This window comes from Osmerus mordax, chromosome 11 (assembly GCF_038355195.1).
Source record: "Osmerus mordax isolate fOsmMor3 chromosome 11, fOsmMor3.pri, whole genome shotgun sequence".
Lineage (NCBI taxonomy): Eukaryota > Metazoa > Chordata > Actinopteri > Osmeriformes > Osmeridae > Osmerus > Osmerus mordax.
In genome coordinates, this window is record NC_090060.1 from 8,194,379 (window position 1) to 8,214,583 (window position 20,205).

The window sequence follows — 20,205 nt, forward strand, 5'->3', positions numbered from 1 at the left end:
ACATATCCAGTCAGAGTTCAGCTGTTATCTAAATCTTACATAAAACGAGAACTGGGACCAGGGAGGGGTCGGGGGAGACAGCAGAATGGGCCTCCTGCTTTGTATACCCTTGAAGCTGCCATGTCATAAAGTCACCTTTTCTGTTGCGGCTTGTTTTCCTTATCCAGGACAGGACAGGGTTTCACAACGTGCTCACTGGACATAGCTGGATGTGGAACTGTGTTCTAGTTCCACAGTAGTACGTCAAGACTGAGGGCATCTTGAAGGGTAGATAGACAGGCATCCAGTATGTCATTCAGTCACCCACCAGTCAACCAGCCAGCCAAACAGCCAGCCAAACAGCCAGTTCTGTAGTCAGACAGACTCCTGCTGACTTCCTGCTGATTCTGCAAAGCTGGAGAGAGATGAGAGGGATGGTTCATCTTGATGTCCGTCTTTGTTTATGTTATGTCTGTCCCTTCAGGACTCCAGATTGGTCCAGATAGTGGTTATTTTCTATAGAAAGGTAGACATTACAGTTAAATATAACTGCAGCCTCCTAATCACACGTCTCCTCCCGCTCACAGACAAAGGCTGGACTTGAACACCACACAATGGCCGCCTCTTAAAATGGCCGCCACGTCTTCTTCTTCTTCTTCAGTGGGGTTTTACCACTGGCGGCAAACCCGAGTAGTGCCTGCGCCAAGTCCAAAACAAAACAACTAGACTTCCTGTTAAATATCAGTTCAACTGCCAGGACTCATCCTAACTATTATAATCACTTCGCTGGCCCAACGCCTGCTGTACTTTCAGCCACAAGGAGGCTAGACTGAACATAAACACCAAGCCAGACAGGCAACACAACTCTTTTTTAGAACACTTTTGCCTACTGTATCATTACTGTGCAGAGAGAGACACAGACTTCACTCTTACTGTCTGTTACTGACTGACTCTTACTGACTGTCTCCTATCTGACACTGGCTGGACTGGGTGTCTCTTAGGGGGAGTGAATGGATAGTTACAGTTCAACCACATACTCTCTTCAGAAGTCTCCATGCTTCAAGGACGTTGAGGACAGGCTGTTCCAGTACAGTACCAGGTGTACATGTGGAGATGTGTCAAACTTTCAAACATGTTGTAACTGTCCTTCTTGGATGATCAAGTCTTGGTGAGTTGAGAGTCCTGTTTGGCTTCAGCACAACTTGAAAGCAGGAGAAAAAAAAGTTGTCCAATAAATGCCTCGTTCGGTTAATGATTGACAACAGTTGAATAGATCAGCATTTTCAGACCGAAGGGCCAGTTGGTCCTCATCCATTTTATCCTTTGAACTTACAAGGCATGAATATAACACTGGAGCCTTGAACACCATAGTACTGGAGCCTTGAACACCGTAGTACTGGAGCCTTGAACACCGTAGTACTGGAGCCTTGAACACCGTAGTACTGGAGCCTTGAACACCGTAGTACTGGAGCCTTGAACACCGTAGTACTGGAGCCTTGAACACCGTAGTACTGGAGCCTTGAACACCGTAGTACTGGAGCCTTGAACACCGTAGTACTGGAGCCTTGAACACCATGGTACTGGAGCCTTGACCCATGTGCTTAAAACACTTCAGAGTAGGAGCACTGATCTGGGACCAGTCACACATTTTCAATTAGATTAAATTAGACCAGCTTTGAGGTGATCTTGGATCTAATGTTTGATAACTACCCATGACTTTACAGAATGTAACCGATTTTTACATCTCTTAATTCCAACATTTAAACCTAGAATACTGTACCAGTATTCTAGGTTTGTATGTCCCCCGACGTCCTTTTGTTTACTCGAGCTGTTCAGTTGTTACGATCATATAGAGAACATATAGACACATATAGCACATCTGTGTTAAAATTTCACATTTATTGAGTATCTCTGTTACAACAACAGTTCTCAACAGTCATAAGTCAGGCCTCTCCAGACCCAAACACAGCCTCCTCTCACGCACCATTCTGAGGGCTGGCCAGTCAGAAACAGAGCTACAGGCGCGTACACATACCCTGATTCACTAGGACATAGAGAAGATCAGAAACATGTTGTTATATAAAATAATGTCATCATCATCTCTTTGTATATATATAAAGCACAGTTGGGTCGTTAGTTAGCACTGCAGTCAATCAGAGGCGGTGCAGTTCATGGCTGATTAGCATGGTAGAGAGAAAGAGAGAGAGATAGAGAGAGAAAAAAAAGAGAGAGAGAGAGAGAGAGAGAGAGAGAGAGAGAGAGAGAGAGAGAGAGATGGAGGGAGCTCAGTCAAGCTTCTGAAAAATGAGAAGCAAATATAATCCGTCTCTTTGGTGTTCAACCCAATGACCATGCTTTGGAGACCAAAGGGCAATGTGTTATTCATAAAGTATTGCATTTGTTCTAACAACACCAGACCACACCCAGCACTCTTGCTATGGGAGTAACTATGGTGATGGGTTTGGACTAGGTGGAATAAGTGCCAACAACAGTGGCACCACTCAGTGACCATGTATTCCTCAACCAAGCGTGCTTATTCTGCATCTGGCAGGTAGACGATGTTCTCTCTCCACAACTGGACTGTCTACCCTCAGCTTAGCCAGGTCAGACCTGTGTGTATGGAACGGTGTGGTGAACCAATTCATACCATGGGTTCTGCAATCAAACTGTTCTACAGCTGACATAGGTTAAGCCGAGATCTTTTGCGTGTATGTTTCTCTTGGTGTGTTTGTTACTCAGAACTCTCTTAAAGGAGGACTTTGGAACTGTCCAGAGTTATGTATTGATGAGGAGCTTGCCTGTCTGGCATAGGGGGGTTGAGGTGGAGGGGGCGGGGGGGGGGCAGTCTCCGGCTGTGTGGCCTAACAGGGACAGCTGTATCAACACACACTCAGATGTGACACACAGACGCACGCTGGCCCAGAGAGATGTCCTGTGGTCACTCACTCCCTCACACACACACACATGACTAAGGTTGACCCCCCTCCCCCAGCCTCCCTGGGTCAACTACTAGACCAAAGGGCTGCTTCTCCCTGACAGGCTGGAGATAAGCAGGACCAGATGGACACTGACTGCAGTGTTGCCCAGTTACACAGTCCTGTTCCTGTCAACACTAGACCGTACCACAAAGTAAGCATTTTGATTGGAAGGTATTGAATAATCATACTGTTTATATCACAGAGGCCGTTTACCCCTCTGGCCCTCACATTGACATACGCACTCTGTGTTTAGTTCATCTGTTGGATCCAGAGCAGTAAAGAAGAGCAGAAAATACACTTACACAGGAGGCAGACAAATCAACATACAGTTTGCAGCACATAATAGGATATTTGGATAAATAAGGAGATAAAGGGGTTTCATATTTGGCAAATTCATATTGAGGGCGAGGAGAGGGAGGGGGGGTTTACTATGAATATACTAGCATACAAACTAGTATTACTAGTATTGAGTGAGAGGTGGACCCCAAGACAGGTCCTCCACTTCCACATCAGTTTGTATCAACACCAGCCCAGCTTCTGGAGGCTTCTGATGTCCTCTCAGTTTCTCTAGCTGCTTGACACAGTTCAGGTCCTTTTCATGTGTCCCTCAGGACATCACAGGTCACACGCAGCCATATTGTCCTTACCGTGTAACCATGGTTACTCGGGCTCAGAGTACCTCAAGGTGGCCAGGAAAGTCAAACCATGTGGTTTAAATGGTGGGCTAAATAACTACTAGTTTAGGTCTCACAGTATGTCATGGTCTTGGTGGTTCTGATCTGGTTTCAATAGTGTGTTTCCATCTCTGTTTCACAGAGTCAGTGCTCTTCCTCCTCTTCCTCCCTGGGACCCTGACGTGACCCAGTCCAGCGCTGATCAACCTGAGCACAGTTTGCATTTCAGTCCATCCTCCTCCTCCTTCTCCTCCTCCTCCTCCTCCCTCCTCCTCCTCTCTATTGGACGCAGACGTACTTCTTCCACCAGGACTTGGAGAGCATCTTCATCTTGTCGGCCGTGCTCCTCACCTTCCTCTCCCTCCTCGCCCTGCGCTCGGAGTTCCGCAGGCCCACGGCGATGGCGGCGTCAAACACCTCCTTCAGGTTCTTCTGGGTCAGTGCCGAGCACTCCACGTAGGTCACCGCGCCGACCTTGTCCGCCAGCGCACGGGCGTCTGCCTCCGCCACCGGCTGCTCTCTCCGCCTCGCCAGGTCGATCAGAACCTGATTGGACAACAGGATCACAAAAGTTGAAACTGGACTACTGGTGTCAACAAAGCAATCCACCAATCATCTAATCAACCAATTAACCAATAGGGGTCATGGGTGTTACCAATTAACGGATAAACTAATGGGTTGTTAGCGAACCTTGACATCCTGGCGCAGGTCGCACTGCGTGCCCACGAGGAGGACAGGCGTGAGCGGGCAACGCCGGCGGATCTCAGGGACCCACTTCTCCCAGACGTTCTGGAAGGAGGCGGGGCTAACCACGCTGAAGCACAGCAGCAGCGCGTCCGTCCGAGAGTAGCAGAAGTGACGCAGCTTGTCAAACTCATCCTGAGAGAGAGAGAGATAAAGAGAGAGAGAGATAAAGAGAGAGAGAGAGAGAGAGAGAGAGAGAGAGGAGGGGGGAGAGGGAGAGGAAGGGGGTTTATATGTGGAATATAGTTGGATAGAGTGACAGAAAGAATGGGCATTAGAGAGGTGGAGAAAAAAAGAGAGTGTGGAAGAGAGGAGGAGAAAGAGAAGTGACATTTGCGAGCTGCAGGCCGTGTTGTGTGTTTATGTGAGATTAAAGCAGACTGTTAAACAGAAGGAGAACACAAACACATGAAAACCACTCCAGATCAGGCCACACAAATTAATCCTTTTTTGCTAGTTTTGCAAGTCTGTACAAAATCCACAGAGGGATTTTTAAAAATTCTGAAAAAGGGTCTTAATCCTTGTTAAGGTGCATTTGGACCACCTCAGCAGTGATGTATTGCACCCCAGGCTTAATATACACACACACACACTGCAGTTTGCTTTGGCTCAAGGGAACAAGCTGAAGACAAGTTAACGTGAGATAAATGGTTCTTTACTGATGACGATCCTTCCTCTGCAGTGTGTCTGAGAAAGAGAATGTGATTGTGTGTGTGTGTGTGTGTGTGTGAGAGAGAGGGAGAGAGAGAGAGATTGTGTCCATTTGCATGTTTACACTAGACTTTAGATATGAGCTCTGGCCAGTTCCCTTTTCCCCATAAGAAGAATTAACACAGCGCTCCACTGTCAGGTACACACTCGAGCACTGACGCAAACCCAACGTCTCTCCTCTCCTCTGCCGGCCCGCTCCCCTGCCTGGCTCCCCTGCCGTCCTCAGGACTGTGTTAGTCCATGTCATTGAAACACTCCCATCACTAGTTTGTTTTGACACAAGGGCTCAGGCAGTAACATGAATCTGGCTGCTCTACTGTGTTATTATCATGATGCAACCAAAGCTTATAGCCCAGCACATACCTCCACTCTGTGTGTGTGTGTGTGTGTGTGTGTGTGTGTGTGTGTGTGTGTGTGTGTGTGTGTGTGTGTGTGTGTGTGTGTGTGTGTGTGTGTGCATGTGCGTGTGTAGTATAGTGACGCAGGTCCCTGAGCAGGAGGTCAATTTGTTTATCAGTCAAACTAGCAGCTGTTGTCGCTCATCACCCTGGCCTCTCTCCTCTCTCTCCCTCTCTCTCTCTCTCTCTCTCTCTCTGTCTCTCTCTCTATGGTGTATCTCTCTGTGGCCTCTCCTTCTTTCTCCCCCTCTCTTTCTGTTGGTCTCCTATGTATCTCTTTTACTCTTCCTCCCTCTCTGCTCACTTATAGGGCCGGCTGGGGATGTGGAGGAAATGTGTGGGAGGTGTTACAGTAAGAGATGTGGGAGGTGTTACAGTAAGAGATGTGGGAGGTGTTGGGATTTGCGGGGAGATGTTGAGGGGTGTTGGGGGGTGTTCAGAGGTGTTTGGAATTGCTGAGATCTTGACTCAGTTCCAGTGGTTATTAGATCTGCACTCAGACAAAGCTGGGTGTGTGTTGTAATACTGTGTTTCTACTGGCCTGGCAGCGCCCATGTAACTGCTGAGCTTCTGAACGAACTGGACTGCATCCAGGCAGGTTGGAATACAAAAAACAGGCAGGGCAGACAGGCAGGTAGAGAGAGGCAGGGTAGAGGTAGATGTAGATGTTATTGGCACACCATATCATGTTACTTACTCCCCTCCCCTCTCCTCTCCTCCCCTCCCCTCCCCTCTTTGAAAATGGGGACAATAATAGTCTCTCCCCTGTCTGTCATGGGACTGCGTTCACATGAACGCAGTCACAGTGTTTATGACAGAGAGAGAGAGATGGAGAGAGATGGATAGATGGACCAAGAGAGGAGTTTCTGTGTCTGTTTGTGTGAGTGTGTGTGACAGAAAGTGTGTGTGGGGAGGGGAAGGTGCTCACCTGTCCTGCGGTGTCACACAGTTGTAGTCTGACTGGATTTCCGTCCACCTGTACTACGGCTGTAGAGACAGAGATAAAAGAGAGAGAGAGAGAGAGAGAGAGAGAGAGAGAGAGCAAAGTCAAACATAAGTCATGTCGGCTGTGAGAACAGTAGTCACATGACTTCACTGCTAGATAAACACACACACCTCCAACAGATCAGAAGACAATTCACCAAAGACTTTTCTGGGACAAACAAACACCCGCCAGTTGGATACACAAACCCCCTTGCAATGAACCCCAGACCATTCACCTCAACACACTCACGTTCTGCCACCCCCCATCTCGCCCACACACACTCCAGGTTACGATAAAAGCTATAACAGTTTACTAGGGTGCTCTGATGTGTGTGTCCTCTATTCTGCCTCAGAAGCTTGAGCCAAGCACTCCACTTATTCTCTAAGTATAACAACAAAGCTGAGGTGTTTCCACCGGGCCTCTCCCAGCCAGTCGGCCCAGAGGATGACTCACCTCCCTCCCAGCATGGGCTCATGGAGAGAGCTGCGTCCAGAACAATGTGCATCGCCTGGAAGCGGTTACCCCCGCGTACCGTCATCCTGCCTGATCAAAGCAGCGCAGGGGCCAGCCCCCGACGACACACTGCGCCCGAGCCCACAAGGGAGTGGGGGGGGGGGGGGGGGGGGGGGGTGGAGCAGGGGGAGCTGCCATTGTGCAATAGCTTTCAAACCCATGACATACAATACTCCTTTGATTCGACCCACTCTTGAGTGGCCCGAACTACCGTTCCCCCTCCTTCTCTCTTTCTCTCTCTTCCCCCCCCCACCCCCACACACACACATCTCCTCACCACCTGTGGTGTTGCATAACTGGACAGAAGAGTCTTACAGAACTGGGTTACTGTGATGCCGGGGCACAGAGGTGATGTCATCACCCGGACTCACACAACTACAATCCCTCTCTGTGACACGCATGCGCACACACATACACGCGCAGACTGAAAGACAATCTCAGCCCTGAGTCCTGGTAACAGATGTACCCTCTCCAGAGTGGTAGAGAGAGAGAGAGAGAGAGAGAGAGAGAGAGAGAGAGAGAGAGAGAGACAGAGAGAGAGAGAGAGAGAGAGACAGAGAGAGAGACAGAGAGAGAGAGAGAGAGAGAGAGAGAGAGAGAGAGAGAGAGAGAGAGAGAGAGAGAGAGAGAGAGAGAGAGAGAGAGAGAGAGAGAGAGAGAGAGAGAGAGAGAGAGAGAGAGAGAGAGAGAGAGGGCCTTGGGTCAAGGCTGACAACAATAGGCAGTTGTGCAATCTCTGACCCTCATGTCCCTTCCTGCATGTGTGGTTATGTGTGAGATAGAAAAAAGTGTGTGCTGCTGAGAGTTTAGGATTGGAATTTAGAGGGCATGGAGATAGAGATAGATAGAGAGAAAGAGAGAGAAGTAGAGAGAGATGGATCAAAGTTGGGTCTCTGACCAAAGTTGTGGTCTATGAAGGTAATACGTTTACACTGACCTGAAGGACCAAATTAAGGGTGCATGGTATGGGTGTGATATTGTAAAACCAACAGACAATTATGTGGTAATTATATAGTAATTGTCACTTCAGTCTGAGGTGAAGTCTTGAGGGAGTATTCCTGAGATTGCTGTTAAGTGCAAAACTTCAAAGGGAGTTTCAGAACACAGGGAAGCTAAGCAATAATGAGCAGATAACGCCGATCCTGCGGGCGATTTAATCTCATGCCAACTCTGGTTAGTTTCAACAAGTACCCTTAAAGTACTTCTCTCCCTTTCTCCCTTTCTCCCTTTCTTCCTTCCTTCCTTCCTTTCTCTCTCTCTCTCTCTCTCTCTCTCTCTCTCTCTCTCTCTCTTTCTTTCTTTCACTCTCTCTCTATCTCTCTCTCTCTCTTTCTCTCTCACTCTCTTTCTGTCTACCTTTTTCACTCTCTCTCGCTCTCTCTCCCATCTGTTTTGTAAAAGCCTATTAAGCAGGCTATCTGGTGGTAATTTTTCGAAAAATGTAATTTGCCATGCAGTTAGAATCTTCACTGAGGAAGCAAACGGACAGTTTGATTTAGAATCTCTGCTAGACAGTGACAGAAAGGTGGGTGAGCCGAGTGAAGCATTGCTTAGCCAGCGAGCGGGGAGCGGGACCTCGTTACTCTTGATACAATGTTACTGTTAAGATTGATTATCGACGGGCTGTTAGGCTACTACAATAAAAACAACATATGGCATTTGTTACTTGGCTATTACACGGGCATGAGGTTGTGACATTATCAATAGCCTATAGTCACATAGCCAAACATGCATGCATTATCGCTAAGTTCAGTAAAAGTTTTTTTTTAAGTTGAGTCTAAGATGATTTATAACTCATAACAATGCAGGCTATCAAAGCCACAATCTTGCAGAAGCTAATTATTTTATGGTGAGAGGTCAGAGAGGGCTGTTCACATGATTAATGCAAGCTATAGATTCCTCCAAAGTGCACAAAAAAAGATTTATAAGACACGTAGAAAATTGATTGCAGGACAAATGGGGAAAGGTCTAAAGAAAAGTAGATTTAGGGTGTTGATACGTTTGTTTTACCTGAGAAGTTGTCAAAGGCGGTCGGGACGTATTTTGTCGGATATCCATTCGTTGTGTAGCTGACAACCAAGCTGGTTTTGCCCACCGCTCCATCGCCAAGCAGTACGCACTTCAGCACCCGCTCCTGGCCCTGTCCTGGACGGGAACTCTTGGTGTTGTGCGGCGGCACTGGCGGAGCCATGGTCTTGCTGTATTCCATCTGGACAGAAGGTGACAGTCAACAAGCTGAACCCCGACGATGTCTGCTCACTCCGCGAGGAGCATATAAAAAGACCACCATGAGAAAAGTCAATATAAAAGTTGTCAGTGAAACAAAATCAAGCGAAGATAAAGCCTGGCCACCGCATGTAGCCTGTACTATATGTTGCCTCGTCCCCACGGCTGCTATTCCTTTTGTGTGGTACCGAAACGTAGGCTACTTTTGGACCATTTGCATCCACTCGTTACACAGAGGAGTGACGGGTTACTTTATAAACTCAATCTATTTGCATATCTCCTCCCTTTACTCCCATCGGAGTTCAGAAAGGAAGCGCGCGTGGATTTGAAGAAGGTACGCAGCTCTGTGGGCGGTAGCCTGTCATTTCATTCATTATTCATGTTATTTATTGGAAGTGGGCCTGATTTAGCATAGGCCTATTGTTTGTTTAGAACCTATGATTATAAACACATTCATCCGTTATCCAAGCTGTCTACATAAAAGGTTGCCTACAGGACACTCGAGGAAACTTGAATCTGTATCAATCAACATAGGCCTGCATTGCATAAACTAACAAAACAATACTGTAGGCCCTAGCCAGTAAAACATTGCTAGTGAATTATGGTTTAACAGACCCAAGTCGACAAATTATGTTTCCGGAGACTAGTTTAGGATCGCCGCAGGACAACTAAGTCATGTTGAGACTTGTCCTCGTGTTGCCATTTTAAAAACGCTGTTATCTTATCTATTTTGTCACTCTCTGACCTTTCAACAGCGCAGCGGGCGAGCCTTCTAGTTAGGCCTAGGTGAGGACTGTATGCTGTGTACACTCATCTGTAGCTAGCAACGATAACGTAAGTAAAGCTGGCATGCTTTTTTAGTCTGTTCTGTCACTTTTGGTCTATTTTACCGTCGGGTGATTCCCTTTAACGCGTCTAAAGATATCCCCGTGTCACTTGGCATGTGTTGGCTACAATATATCCTGCGGAGTCACTGTCCAAACACCCCCCCCCCAATATTGATATAAAAATAAAAATACAAAATATATAATTGTGCTATGCTACGACAGGCAACCACGCACGCTGTCCGAAATTATCATAAACAAATTATCATATTCATAATTAAACGTTAAACGTTTTTAGGGGGGACCCTCAGACTCCCCAGCAGATTTCGCCCCCCCCAATGTTGACTTCATGGTTACGGCCTTGTTTTATACATGGTCTAGAAAGGGGGAGCGACACAGCTGTGCGCTGCTGTTAGGTTGACCCATGTCGCCTCCTTGTGGCTAAAGAAGGATCCATATTGCATCGTGGATGCAAGATTTTCTTTCATTTAGAAGAACAAAAGGATATCACCAAACACAAAATTCATGTCAAAATCTTTATTCATTTTTCTTTCATTTAAGACTTTCTTTAATGTATTATTGCATGGTTAAAAGTTGGGCTACACTCTCGATTGGTCTGAATACAAAAGAAACCTTGAGTGTGGGATAAAACTACGGCAAATGTTTACAGTAAGACTAAAGAGTAAGATCTCATATCCTTGACTCATACACTGTGACATCTTCAGCCTTCAAATGCAGAAAGCTTGCCGAAATGTCAAAGAGAAATGCAGTGTGTATAGCTCTAAACACTGAGAGTTAGAGCTCACAGATCATGACGAGTGTTCATTGTGAAAGTGCTATCCAACACAGGGGCCCCTCTAGGGTTTCTGGGCACCCTTGCTAATTTGTACTCCAGGCCCCAACATCAAGATCATACAGAAAGTATGGGGTTCAGCCCCTGTCTGACCAGGGCCCTTAGAGTCATCCTCATCTTCCACCCCGTTACGGCACCCCTGGTAATACATGGTAAGTCACGGGGGGGGGGGGGGGACTAATCACCGATTTACCAATTTATGTGAACACTGGAATTTCAACCGCTCTGTTGTTCCTGTTGAAAATCCCAACACACCTTGACATGCAACAGTTGAAAAAATTCCAACACAAGACCAATGACCAACCATCCAAGAGGTCTCCAGAAGGAGAGACTTGTTTTGTTCTGCAATCTGAGCCCAGACATCGTGTTAGTAATGAAATTTACTAGAGTCTGAACATCACTCTAGCAGCACTCTCTTACAATGCTTCTGGACAGCTACCCTGCTGTAGGTTTTCATTCCAGTCCCAGTCCCACACACCCGAATCTGACAAACACATAATTATATGACTTTGTACATCATTAATTATAATATTAGACCCTATTATCATAATTTACATAGTTTGCTTGCTGATATGCAGAATAAGTATAATTACGGTTGGAGTACACATTTTAAAAACCTACAGGAGGGTAGCAGTACAGGAAGTGTATTTCTAACTCAGTCCTGTATCCAGCATGGGACCACAGTCCACACACACACACAGTCCTGTATCCAGCATGGGACCACAGTCCACACACACACAGTCCTGTATCCAGCATGGGACCACAGTCCACACACACACAGTCCTGTATCCAGCATGGGACCACAGTCCACACACACACAGTCCTGTATCCAGCGTGGGACCACAGTCCACACACACACAGTCCTGTATCCAGCGTGGGACCACAGTCCACACACACACAGTCCTGTATCCAGCATGGGACCACAGTCCACACACACACAGTCCTGTATCCAGTGTGGGACCACAGTCCACACACACAGTCCTGAGGCAGAAAGGAGTGCAGGAGCCTAACAGAGATGAGCATAGACCCTAGATGCTGCATTCCTTGGAAATGTGACATCACAAATGGGAGTGACGCGATGATACGCACATCGTTGTGAATTACATCATTGAGATGTCATGTTATCATTCTACACTGAACAGGCTGTTTTGAGTTTCTGGGGAGGTGTTAGCTGAGATGAAGCAGTGTAGATGGAATGAAATGGGAGATGTTTCTGGATGCTGTGAGGTCTAACTGGAGGATGGGTCGCTGCCATGCACTACTGGTGGGCTAGGCTTACATCTGCAGTTAGAAAGGCACCTACTGTTAGTGAGCACTAAGGATGTCTTCTGGAGAGATAGAAGGAGAGGAGATAAAGAGAAAGAAGAAGAGATGGAGATGATAGTAGAGACTGACTGGATCAACAATTAAATAGAATTTGATGCATGACTGATTCTCTTTCTGTTTTGTTCACAAGCTCTTTGGTGTCAAGCTTATATACTTGTGATATCACATGGGACACAGGAGGCAAACTGTATCCATACCTTAAAGTAGGCTACCAATGGGAATATAGGGTTCAATATTATCATTAATCCACTGGTTACTTTTGCTACTCCTACATCAGACAACATCATGTACTTCCGGACCATTTGAAGTTTCTATGGAGGGTGGCGAAAAATAACTCTGAAGGATGTGCTACACGAGGAACAACAGAACACGTGATAGAAATCAGGAGTTCATGGTCACTTGAATGTGTGGTGACAGAAATAAGAAAAAGGCAAAATACGTTTCTGAAAAGAAAAAGAACAGATGTCATTTTAATAGGCTCTTAGGTAACACAGGTTCAGTTCAGCAAGCTGTAGGTAAACTTACCTACTGTACACATACGCACGCACACACACAAACACACACACACATCCTGATTCCATGTTTTGGGGGTTCCGTGAAAAACACTAAACCCCGGCTGGGTGACCTCTGACCTGTAACATTGGATTGACCAGCTCTGACCTAGTGACCTCTAAACCTGCAGACTCATCACCTTCACAGGTTCAAGCACTACAACTCTAGAGTCTGACACACATCCCCCCCCCCCCCACCTCTCTTCTTCTCTTCATGCTGTGGCAGGTGCCTTCAGGCGATGATGGATCGCACGTCCCTGGTGTCGTTACCTCATCGAAACACAGTTGTGGTTCACTGGAGCCATCCCATAATGGTCGGGACACCAGGTGACTGTTGACAATGAAGACGAGGAGCTGACCTTGGTCATGTCTCTTCATGAAAACAGTAAACTTTCATCCGGGAATCACATGACTGACCTCGTCCTCTTTTAGCTCTTGTACTGCCCACCCCCCACCCAAACCCCCCACCCCTCCATACCTCCCTCTAAACTCAGGAGCCCAGCCCTCAGGACACAGACTGCTGGGTAAGACATCTAAGTGACACCTCCTCCTCTCCTCCTTCCTTTTCTCCTCTCGTCCTACTCTCATCGCCCCCTCTCATCCTCCTCTGATCCCCCTCTCATCCTCCTCTCGTTCCTGTCGTTTCACTGGTCTTTGGGTTTGGCACCACCAGGGGTGGGGTCTGGAAGGGGGCCACCGCCCTGGGCAATTCTCTGGAGACTGATGGAGAGAGAGAAAGAGAGTGAGATTGTTACCCCTGCTATGTATGTCACATTTGATAGTCGGTCTCAGAGATTAATGAACAGATCCTCTTCTCTCCTAAAGGTCTAACATGGCAGGGATGCATGGCAGGGATGCATGCAGAAATCAATACATGATTCACTGGAAGTGTGTGCAGTGGAAAAATACCAGTAAGCACGCTGTCAGTCTTCTATTTGGCCACTAGGTGGCGCCCATACTCACATGTCCTTGATGTTGTCAATGTTAGCCTGGATTCTTGCTATGACACTGTCCACTTGTTCCTGAGACAAACAATTACAGGACTGTATGAACAACACGCCCCTATAAATGATATGCGTCTAGGTATCTAAGCACATAACATGGCAACATGTTTCTTTCTGTTTCTGTTTCTCTCATTTTGTCTTACCCTCACACACGCACACACTCCTGAATAGACTGTACGAGCAGCATACACACATGCGCACACTCCTGAATAGACTGTACATGCAGCATACACACACAGACTTTACCTGGCGCTGTCTGTAGAATAGTGGGACTGAAAAGACAGCAATCACACCTGGAGAGGAAGAAGAAAGGAGAAAAGAGAAGAAGGGAATACATTAATGTGTGTGAGTGTGTGTGTGCATGTGTGTGTGTGTGTGTGTGTGCATGTATGTGTGTGTATGTGTGGGTGTGTGTGTCTTACCAATGATCAGCAGAGTAAGGCCATTACACAGATCTCCCAGGTATGTCACCAGATACACCAGGGCCAGGAACTGACATCAATGAGATCAAACACATACCGGAAATAGAAAGCAAAGACAGGAAACCCCCAGTTAGCTTCATGAGAAACACATTTCTTAAATATCTTACAGACCAACATTAACTCAAATTTGAGCAGTGTGTGTGTGTCAGCGCTGTGTGTGAGCGTGCTGTGTGTGTGTGTGATGATAGGCGGTAGGCTTTAATATCTCCAAGACCCCTGAAACAAGACACCCCTCTCTCTCAAAGAAAACAAGACCACCCTCACCCCTCTCTTTCTCTCTCCCTCTCTTTCACTCTACCTCTCTCTCTCTCTTTCACTCTCCCTCTCTCTGTGTCCCTCTCTCCCTCTCTTTTCCTCTCCCTCTGTCCCTCTTTCCCTCTCCCTCTCTCCCTCTCTTTCCCTCTGTCACCCCCCCTCCACCCTTCTCCGTTCCCCCTGTGTAGTGCAGTATGTCACATACTGGCCAGGTCAGGGTTGAGCAGAGGCAAACTGGGGGGGGGGGGGGGGGGGGGGGGTCAGGAACAGGGCCAGGGGGGCCCAACCTCACAACCCCCCAGGGCTACCATCCTGACTGTGCTGAGGGGCTTGTGTATCAGTGTCTGTTATACTGAAAACAAGTAGGCCACCCCAGTCTATTTAGATTCTTAACACGTTCCCTAAAGGTTTAGACTAAGCTCCTGAAGCCTTGTCATGTGAGTTGTTTTACTGTGGGAGTGGATGATATCTAGATTCATTGCACAGATTAATCACATTCCAGCTCTATTACATTCTACAACTCACAGCCCTCCTACTCTGCCTCTACTACCGTCTTGTGAATAATCATCTTTCCAACTTCCTGGATATAAATCCATGATAAAGTATTATAAGTTACAGTTATCAGCATTGCAGCTTTAGGTGTAACTTTTCTGGAAAGAGGAGGGCATGGGGTTTGTCAGGATCAGTCAGAAGGTCTAAACTGTGCAGAACATCTAGTATTACCGTGGCAACGTGCTTCTGTGGTATGTCAGAAGGGACATGGGCTCTGAGGACAGAAATACACGAGGACATCGGGTCCTCACACTCACTGCAGACCCACAGCAGACCCACAGCAGACCCACAGCAGACCCACAGCAGATCCATAGCAGACCCACTGCAGACCCACAGCAGACCCACTGCAGACCCACAGCAGACCCACTGCAGACCCACAGCAGACCCACAGCAGACCCACTGCAGACCCACTGCAGACCCACAGCAGACCCACAGCAGACCCACTGCAGACCCAGAGGAGACCCACAGCAGATCCACAGCAGACCCATAGCAGACCCACTGCAGACCCACAGCAGACCCACTGCAGACCCACTGCAGACCCACAGCAGACCCACTGCAGACCCACAGCAGACCCACTGCAGACCCACTGCAGACCCACAGCAGACCCACTGCAGACCCACAGCAGATCCACAGCAGACCCACAGCAGACCCACAGCAGATCCACAGCAGACCCACTGCAGACCCACAGCAGACCCACAGCAGATCCACAGCAGACCCATAGCAGACCCACAGCAGACCCACAGCAGACCCACAGCAGATCCACAGCAGACCCATAGCAGACCCACAGCAGACCCACAGCAGACCCACAGCAGCAAAAAAGCCAGGATAGAACCCAGGACAGAACCAATGGGAGAACCAAGTGGAGAACCCACAAGCCAAGGGATGATCCAGAACAGAACGCATGTCAGATAGAACCCAAGATAGAAGGCAAGGAAGAACCAGGGAAAGAACCCTGTCCAGAATACAGAGCAGAACAGAAAGCAGGACACAGAGGAGAACCTATAAAATAATAGGAGCCTAAAGTATGGATGCTACTAATGTAATAGATAAGAGCTGCATGATACACATCTAAGGAGAGATGTCATTTGAGGAAGCACGCAGAAGAACATGGTTGTTATGGTAATGAGTTATGCTGCAGTCGATTGTGAGTATAGCAACAGGGGGCGGTGTCCTGGCCTTTCTATTCAGAGAGAAAAAGAGAAGACATAGGAGGAGAGGAGAAGAGAGGAAGAGGGATGTTTGCACTGCAAAGATAGAGAGAGAAAGGGAGAGAGGGGAGTTGGAGAAGCATAAAATAACAGGGAGCAATGGAGAGGAAGAGGGAGAGTGAGGGAGGGAGATAAAAAGAGAGATAGAGAGAAAGGGAGAGATAGAAAGAGCAGAAGAGAGAGATAATCAAGGGGTGGAATGCCCCCGGCATAGCCTTTCTCCTCTCTGAGCTGGCAACCATACTGTCAGGCTCAGTGAACGAGGGAGGGAAAGGAGAAGAGGGATGTCTACACTAATGAAAGAGTGGGGGCGAGCGAGAGGGCAGGGTGAGGAGTGTTTAAAGGTGATGCTGATGGTTTGTGACAAGACAAACTCCTGTAAACACAGAGGTTGAAGAAGGTTCCAGAGACTGGGGAGAGACTGAAATAACAGAGAGAGGGACAGAAAAACATAATGAATGGGAGACAACAGGGAGAGATGGAGAGGAAGAGAGAGAGGAAGAGAGAAAGAAACAGACAAAAGGAAAGGGACCCCGGATTGTCTCTCTCTCTAAGACAGAAACACTTTCATGTCGGCCAATCAAACCCCTTGATGCAGGGGAGGGTCAATACCCAGATGGCTGTCTCACCTTGAGGGAGTCGAAGAAGCTGCCGACACATATGAGCCCCTTTAAGGTGTTGATGGCAGAGACCGTCATCACGATGGCTCTCTGCATGTACTGCTCAGTCTGCTCCCCTGCCAGAGATATGTCCATGTCCAGGTAGGCCCTGGGGGGCACAGATAAGGGGGGGGGGTAGGAAGAGAGAGAAGGTGAAGAGAAAGGAGAGAAGGGAGGGCAGAGAAATAGGGGATGAGTGGAGAAAGAGAGAGGAGAGGAGAAGGCAGGAAGAGAGGGAGGGGAATTATGATGAGAGGAAGAGATTCATAAAGAAAAAGCAGTAGCTGTAAATCTGTCCACTTCTGGGTGAACTTGATTTATATCAAAAAGTACATGAGGTGCAACTCATCTATTCAAAAACAGCATGGACACCTGTGGGTGGGGTCAGAGCCTTACTTGAAGGGGTGCTGGCCGTCGCCAACGTTGATGAGACTCAGCAGTTTGTAGTAGATGCGTACGGAGATGGTGAAACACATGGCGGCCAGGGACAAGGAGGACACCACGGTGATCAGGCTGAGCTGGAACAGGGACAGCAGGCCCACCACCAGACCTGTAAACACCATGCCTGTGCGCTCCGTGTCCTTCCAGTAGATCAGGTCCATCACTGGGGAGAAGAGGATGACAGGAGGAAGAGAGATGTTCAAGAGGGGGAGAGGATAAGTCAAGGATGAAAAGACCGAAGGGAAACAGGTGTGAGATGGACAGAGGCAAGAGGTTGACAGAGATGGATGAGAAACAAGGACAAAAGACACAGTTAGGGATGTGGATTGCCACCGTTTAGAACACATCGGATGGCTGGACCTGCTGTAGCAGAGGGGGAGAGGAGCTGGGTTATTTTAGTACGGTGCTGAAGATAGCAGAACAGAGGTGGAGCCTGTCTTTACTTTCAAGACATCACCCACCCACGCCATGTTCAGCCCCTGTCAACCTCTTCCCCTTCTGCCTCTGGCCCTGTCTGCCTCTGCCTCGGTCTCAGCTTCCCCTTCTGCAAGTTCTCTATCCCTGCCTCTATCTCTGCCTCTGCCTACTCTTCTGCCTCTGCCTACCCTTCTGCCTCTGCCTACCCTTCTGCCTCTGCCTCTCCTTCTGATTTTGCCTCTGCCTCACTCTCTGTCTCCACCACTCTGTATCAGGTAGAGAAAGGACTAACAGGATCCCCAGCAAGATAAAGGCCAGGGCTGGAGCTGCGTTTAGCCCATGTGGGGCAGACAAGAAGAGAAGGAAGAGATGAAAGAAGAGAGAGAGAGAGAGAGAGAGAGAGAGAGAGAGAGAGAGAGAGAGAGAGAGAGAGAGAGAGAGAGAGAGAGAGAGAGGAAAGCAGAGAAGAGAAAAGGAACTCTGGCAGCACCTGCTGACAGTCTTCAAGCTGGCCCTGCCCCCTATCCACACCCTATCACCCAGCAACAGGAGCCGTGGCTACCAGGCCCCTCCCCAATCCTTCTATTCTGGCTTGGACCTCAACGTTCCTTGTCTTGCTCCTTCTCTACACAACATTCATTAAAACTAGTCTAGGCTTTACACTACATGGTATCCTACCTTAGCACAAACTCACAGCTCTAGTCTGTATATCAAAACACAATTCAGGAATAGCAAGGCATGAAAGGCATTTATCAACAAAGGCTACAGTAATACATGGCCTCACACTGCACTTAGCGCTGGTATAGCTATGCTAGCCTGGAGATCAGTCTACCATATCTGTCTGTCAGTGTGCCAGGACCAGCCTGAGAACAGGCCAAACTGACACACTCTTACAAACAGGTGGTCTATATTTGAACATGACCACACACTAAGAATACCCACAATGCTCCTGGAGCACACCTGTCCCTTGTCAGGACAGGTGCAGCTACTGTAACAGACAGCAACAGGCTGTAACATACTGACTGGCTGGCTGGTTTGGTGTTGTCGTCACTCACACTGGCAAGCTGCGTGTGTGTGTGTGTGTGTTTGAGACAAATTGTAAATTACTGGCTGTTCAAAGCTACTGACATATACATGAGGTGCACTTGATTTAAGTACTGCATGTTTAAGTACAGCATGTTGCCCCAACAAACTCCAGGGAACTACTTCAAAAGTGCCATGCAAAGATGAATCAAAGCACCCTGGAAACTTTACTGGCTGGGAAAGACCAGGCAGACTCTATTCTAGATTAAGATAATGGTAAAGCTACAGTTGTGGCGGTTGTATTCACAGCATATGGCCGGATATTCTGTTGAGAATAATGAATCCTAATGAAAAGACAACACTCTGAGAATAGTACAGACACTGTCAAATAGGCGAGACCAGTCAAGTCTAAAATACACCCTTTAAATGCAGTCCAACTCCTAACTGGCAAAGACACACACACACCCACACACACATACAAGCAATGGACTGCATGAATAAATGAATGACATACAAACAAACTAACCATTGGCATTAACCATCGGCACTAAAAACATTTAACATCCCAAGCTCAAAGAACTCACAGAACACACACACACAAACAAACCCTTTCTGTTAGCAGTCCTCTCGGTGACCACACACACACACCTCTATTTGTTCGATCGTTGCAGTGATCTCAAACTCCCCAGTGAATCAACCGGTCAAACAGGATCTTTGAAATCTCCTCTCGGCACGGTTCAAGCACGCTGTCCACTCCTGGTCAGCCACTCTGTGGGGGCGGCCAGTCTCTAACCCTTCCTCAAGACCTCAGCTGAATCCACACACACAGTTCCTAAATGTAGCTACGCCTCTTCATAGCCTAGCGATCTCAGTAACTATACCCAGCCTGTCTGTGTGCCTGTATGTCTACCTGCCTGCCTGCCTTTTTGTCTGTCTGTTTGTCTCTCTCCCTGACTGCCTGTCTGTCTTTCTACCTGTCTGTCTGACTGCCCGTCTGCCTGCCTGCCTGCGTGCCTCTGTAACTCAACCGTATCTTACTGTAATCAATGACCAGACACCTCTACACTTCATCCCCTGGCTGCTACGTGTCATGTCTCTCTGTAACCTCATACAGACATTCCTCTCCTCACGTCAAAGCCCCTGTCTCAAACGATCCCCTTTTATCTTTAACCCCGATGCCTCACCTTTGCTGGCCATTTTGGTTGTTCCACCGTCGACTCGCCTCTCTCTTCCTCTCTATCTCTGTTTCTCTCTCTGCTCTGTCCTCAAAGCTGTTTTTGGACTCACCCTGCCTCCCCAACACCCCCCCACCCCCCTGCCTCCCCCATACCCGCTCTGTCAGCAATCCTCGTTGGGACTCTGCTGGCCAAAAATACCCTGGACTGTAGAGCCCAGCCCCCTC

General features: G+C 47.9%; 2 protein-coding genes across 3 annotated transcripts; both read right to left on the reverse strand.

Moving 5' to 3' along the window:
• Positions 1-3,892: 3,892 nt before the first annotated feature.
• rhoub (ras homolog family member Ub) lies at positions 3,893-9,451 on the reverse strand. Its single transcript, XM_067245919.1, has 4 exons — positions 8,993-9,451; positions 6,413-6,471; positions 4,322-4,510; positions 3,893-4,177 (listed from the first exon to the last, which is right to left on the reverse strand). Exons 1-4 carry the CDS (start codon positions 9,189-9,191, stop codon positions 3,911-3,913), a joined length of 714 nt encoding a protein of 237 aa, XP_067102020.1. The 5' UTR covers positions 9,192-9,451; the 3' UTR covers positions 3,893-3,910.
• Positions 9,452-13,230: 3,779 nt separating this feature from the next.
• On the reverse strand, positions 13,231-20,063 carry LOC136951730 (reticulon-2-like). Of its 2 annotated transcripts, none has more exons than XM_067246312.1 (7): positions 19,988-20,063; positions 17,319-17,526; positions 16,893-17,031; positions 14,189-14,258; positions 14,013-14,059; positions 13,726-13,784; positions 13,231-13,482 (listed from the first exon to the last, which is right to left on the reverse strand). In XM_067246312.1, exons 1-7 carry the CDS (start codon positions 19,998-20,000, stop codon positions 13,407-13,409), a joined length of 612 nt encoding a protein of 203 aa, XP_067102413.1. In that variant the 5' UTR covers positions 20,001-20,063; the 3' UTR covers positions 13,231-13,406. The 2 variants fall into 2 exon arrangements, with proteins under 2 accessions (XP_067102413.1, XP_067102414.1); XM_067246313.1 differs by lacking the exon at positions 19,988-20,063 and adding an exon at positions 19,452-19,660.
• Between the last annotated feature and the right edge of the window lie 142 nt (positions 20,064-20,205).

Excerpts from the sequence above, each read along its gene's own strand:
- rhoub (XM_067245919.1), bottom strand. The coding sequence starts at position 9,191 with ATGGAATACAGCAAGACCATGGCTCCGCCAGTGCCGCCGCACAACACC. Across the intron at positions 6,472-8,992 it reads CGCCTTTGACAACTTCTCAG|CCGTAGTACAGGTGGACGGA; the intron begins GTAAAACAAACG and ends CTGTCTCTACAG. Across the intron at positions 4,511-6,412 it reads TGTGTGACACCGCAGGACAG|GATGAGTTTGACAAGCTGCG; the intron begins GTGAGCACCTTC and ends TCTCTCTCTCAG.
- LOC136951730 (XM_067246312.1), bottom strand. Across the intron at positions 17,032-17,318 it reads GACGGCCAGCACCCCTTCAA|GGCCTACCTGGACATGGACA; the intron begins GTAAGGCTCTGA and ends TGTGCCCCCCAG. Across the intron at positions 14,259-16,892 it reads GCTTCTTCGACTCCCTCAAG|TTCCTGGCCCTGGTGTATCT; the intron begins GTGAGACAGCCA and ends CATTGATGTCAG.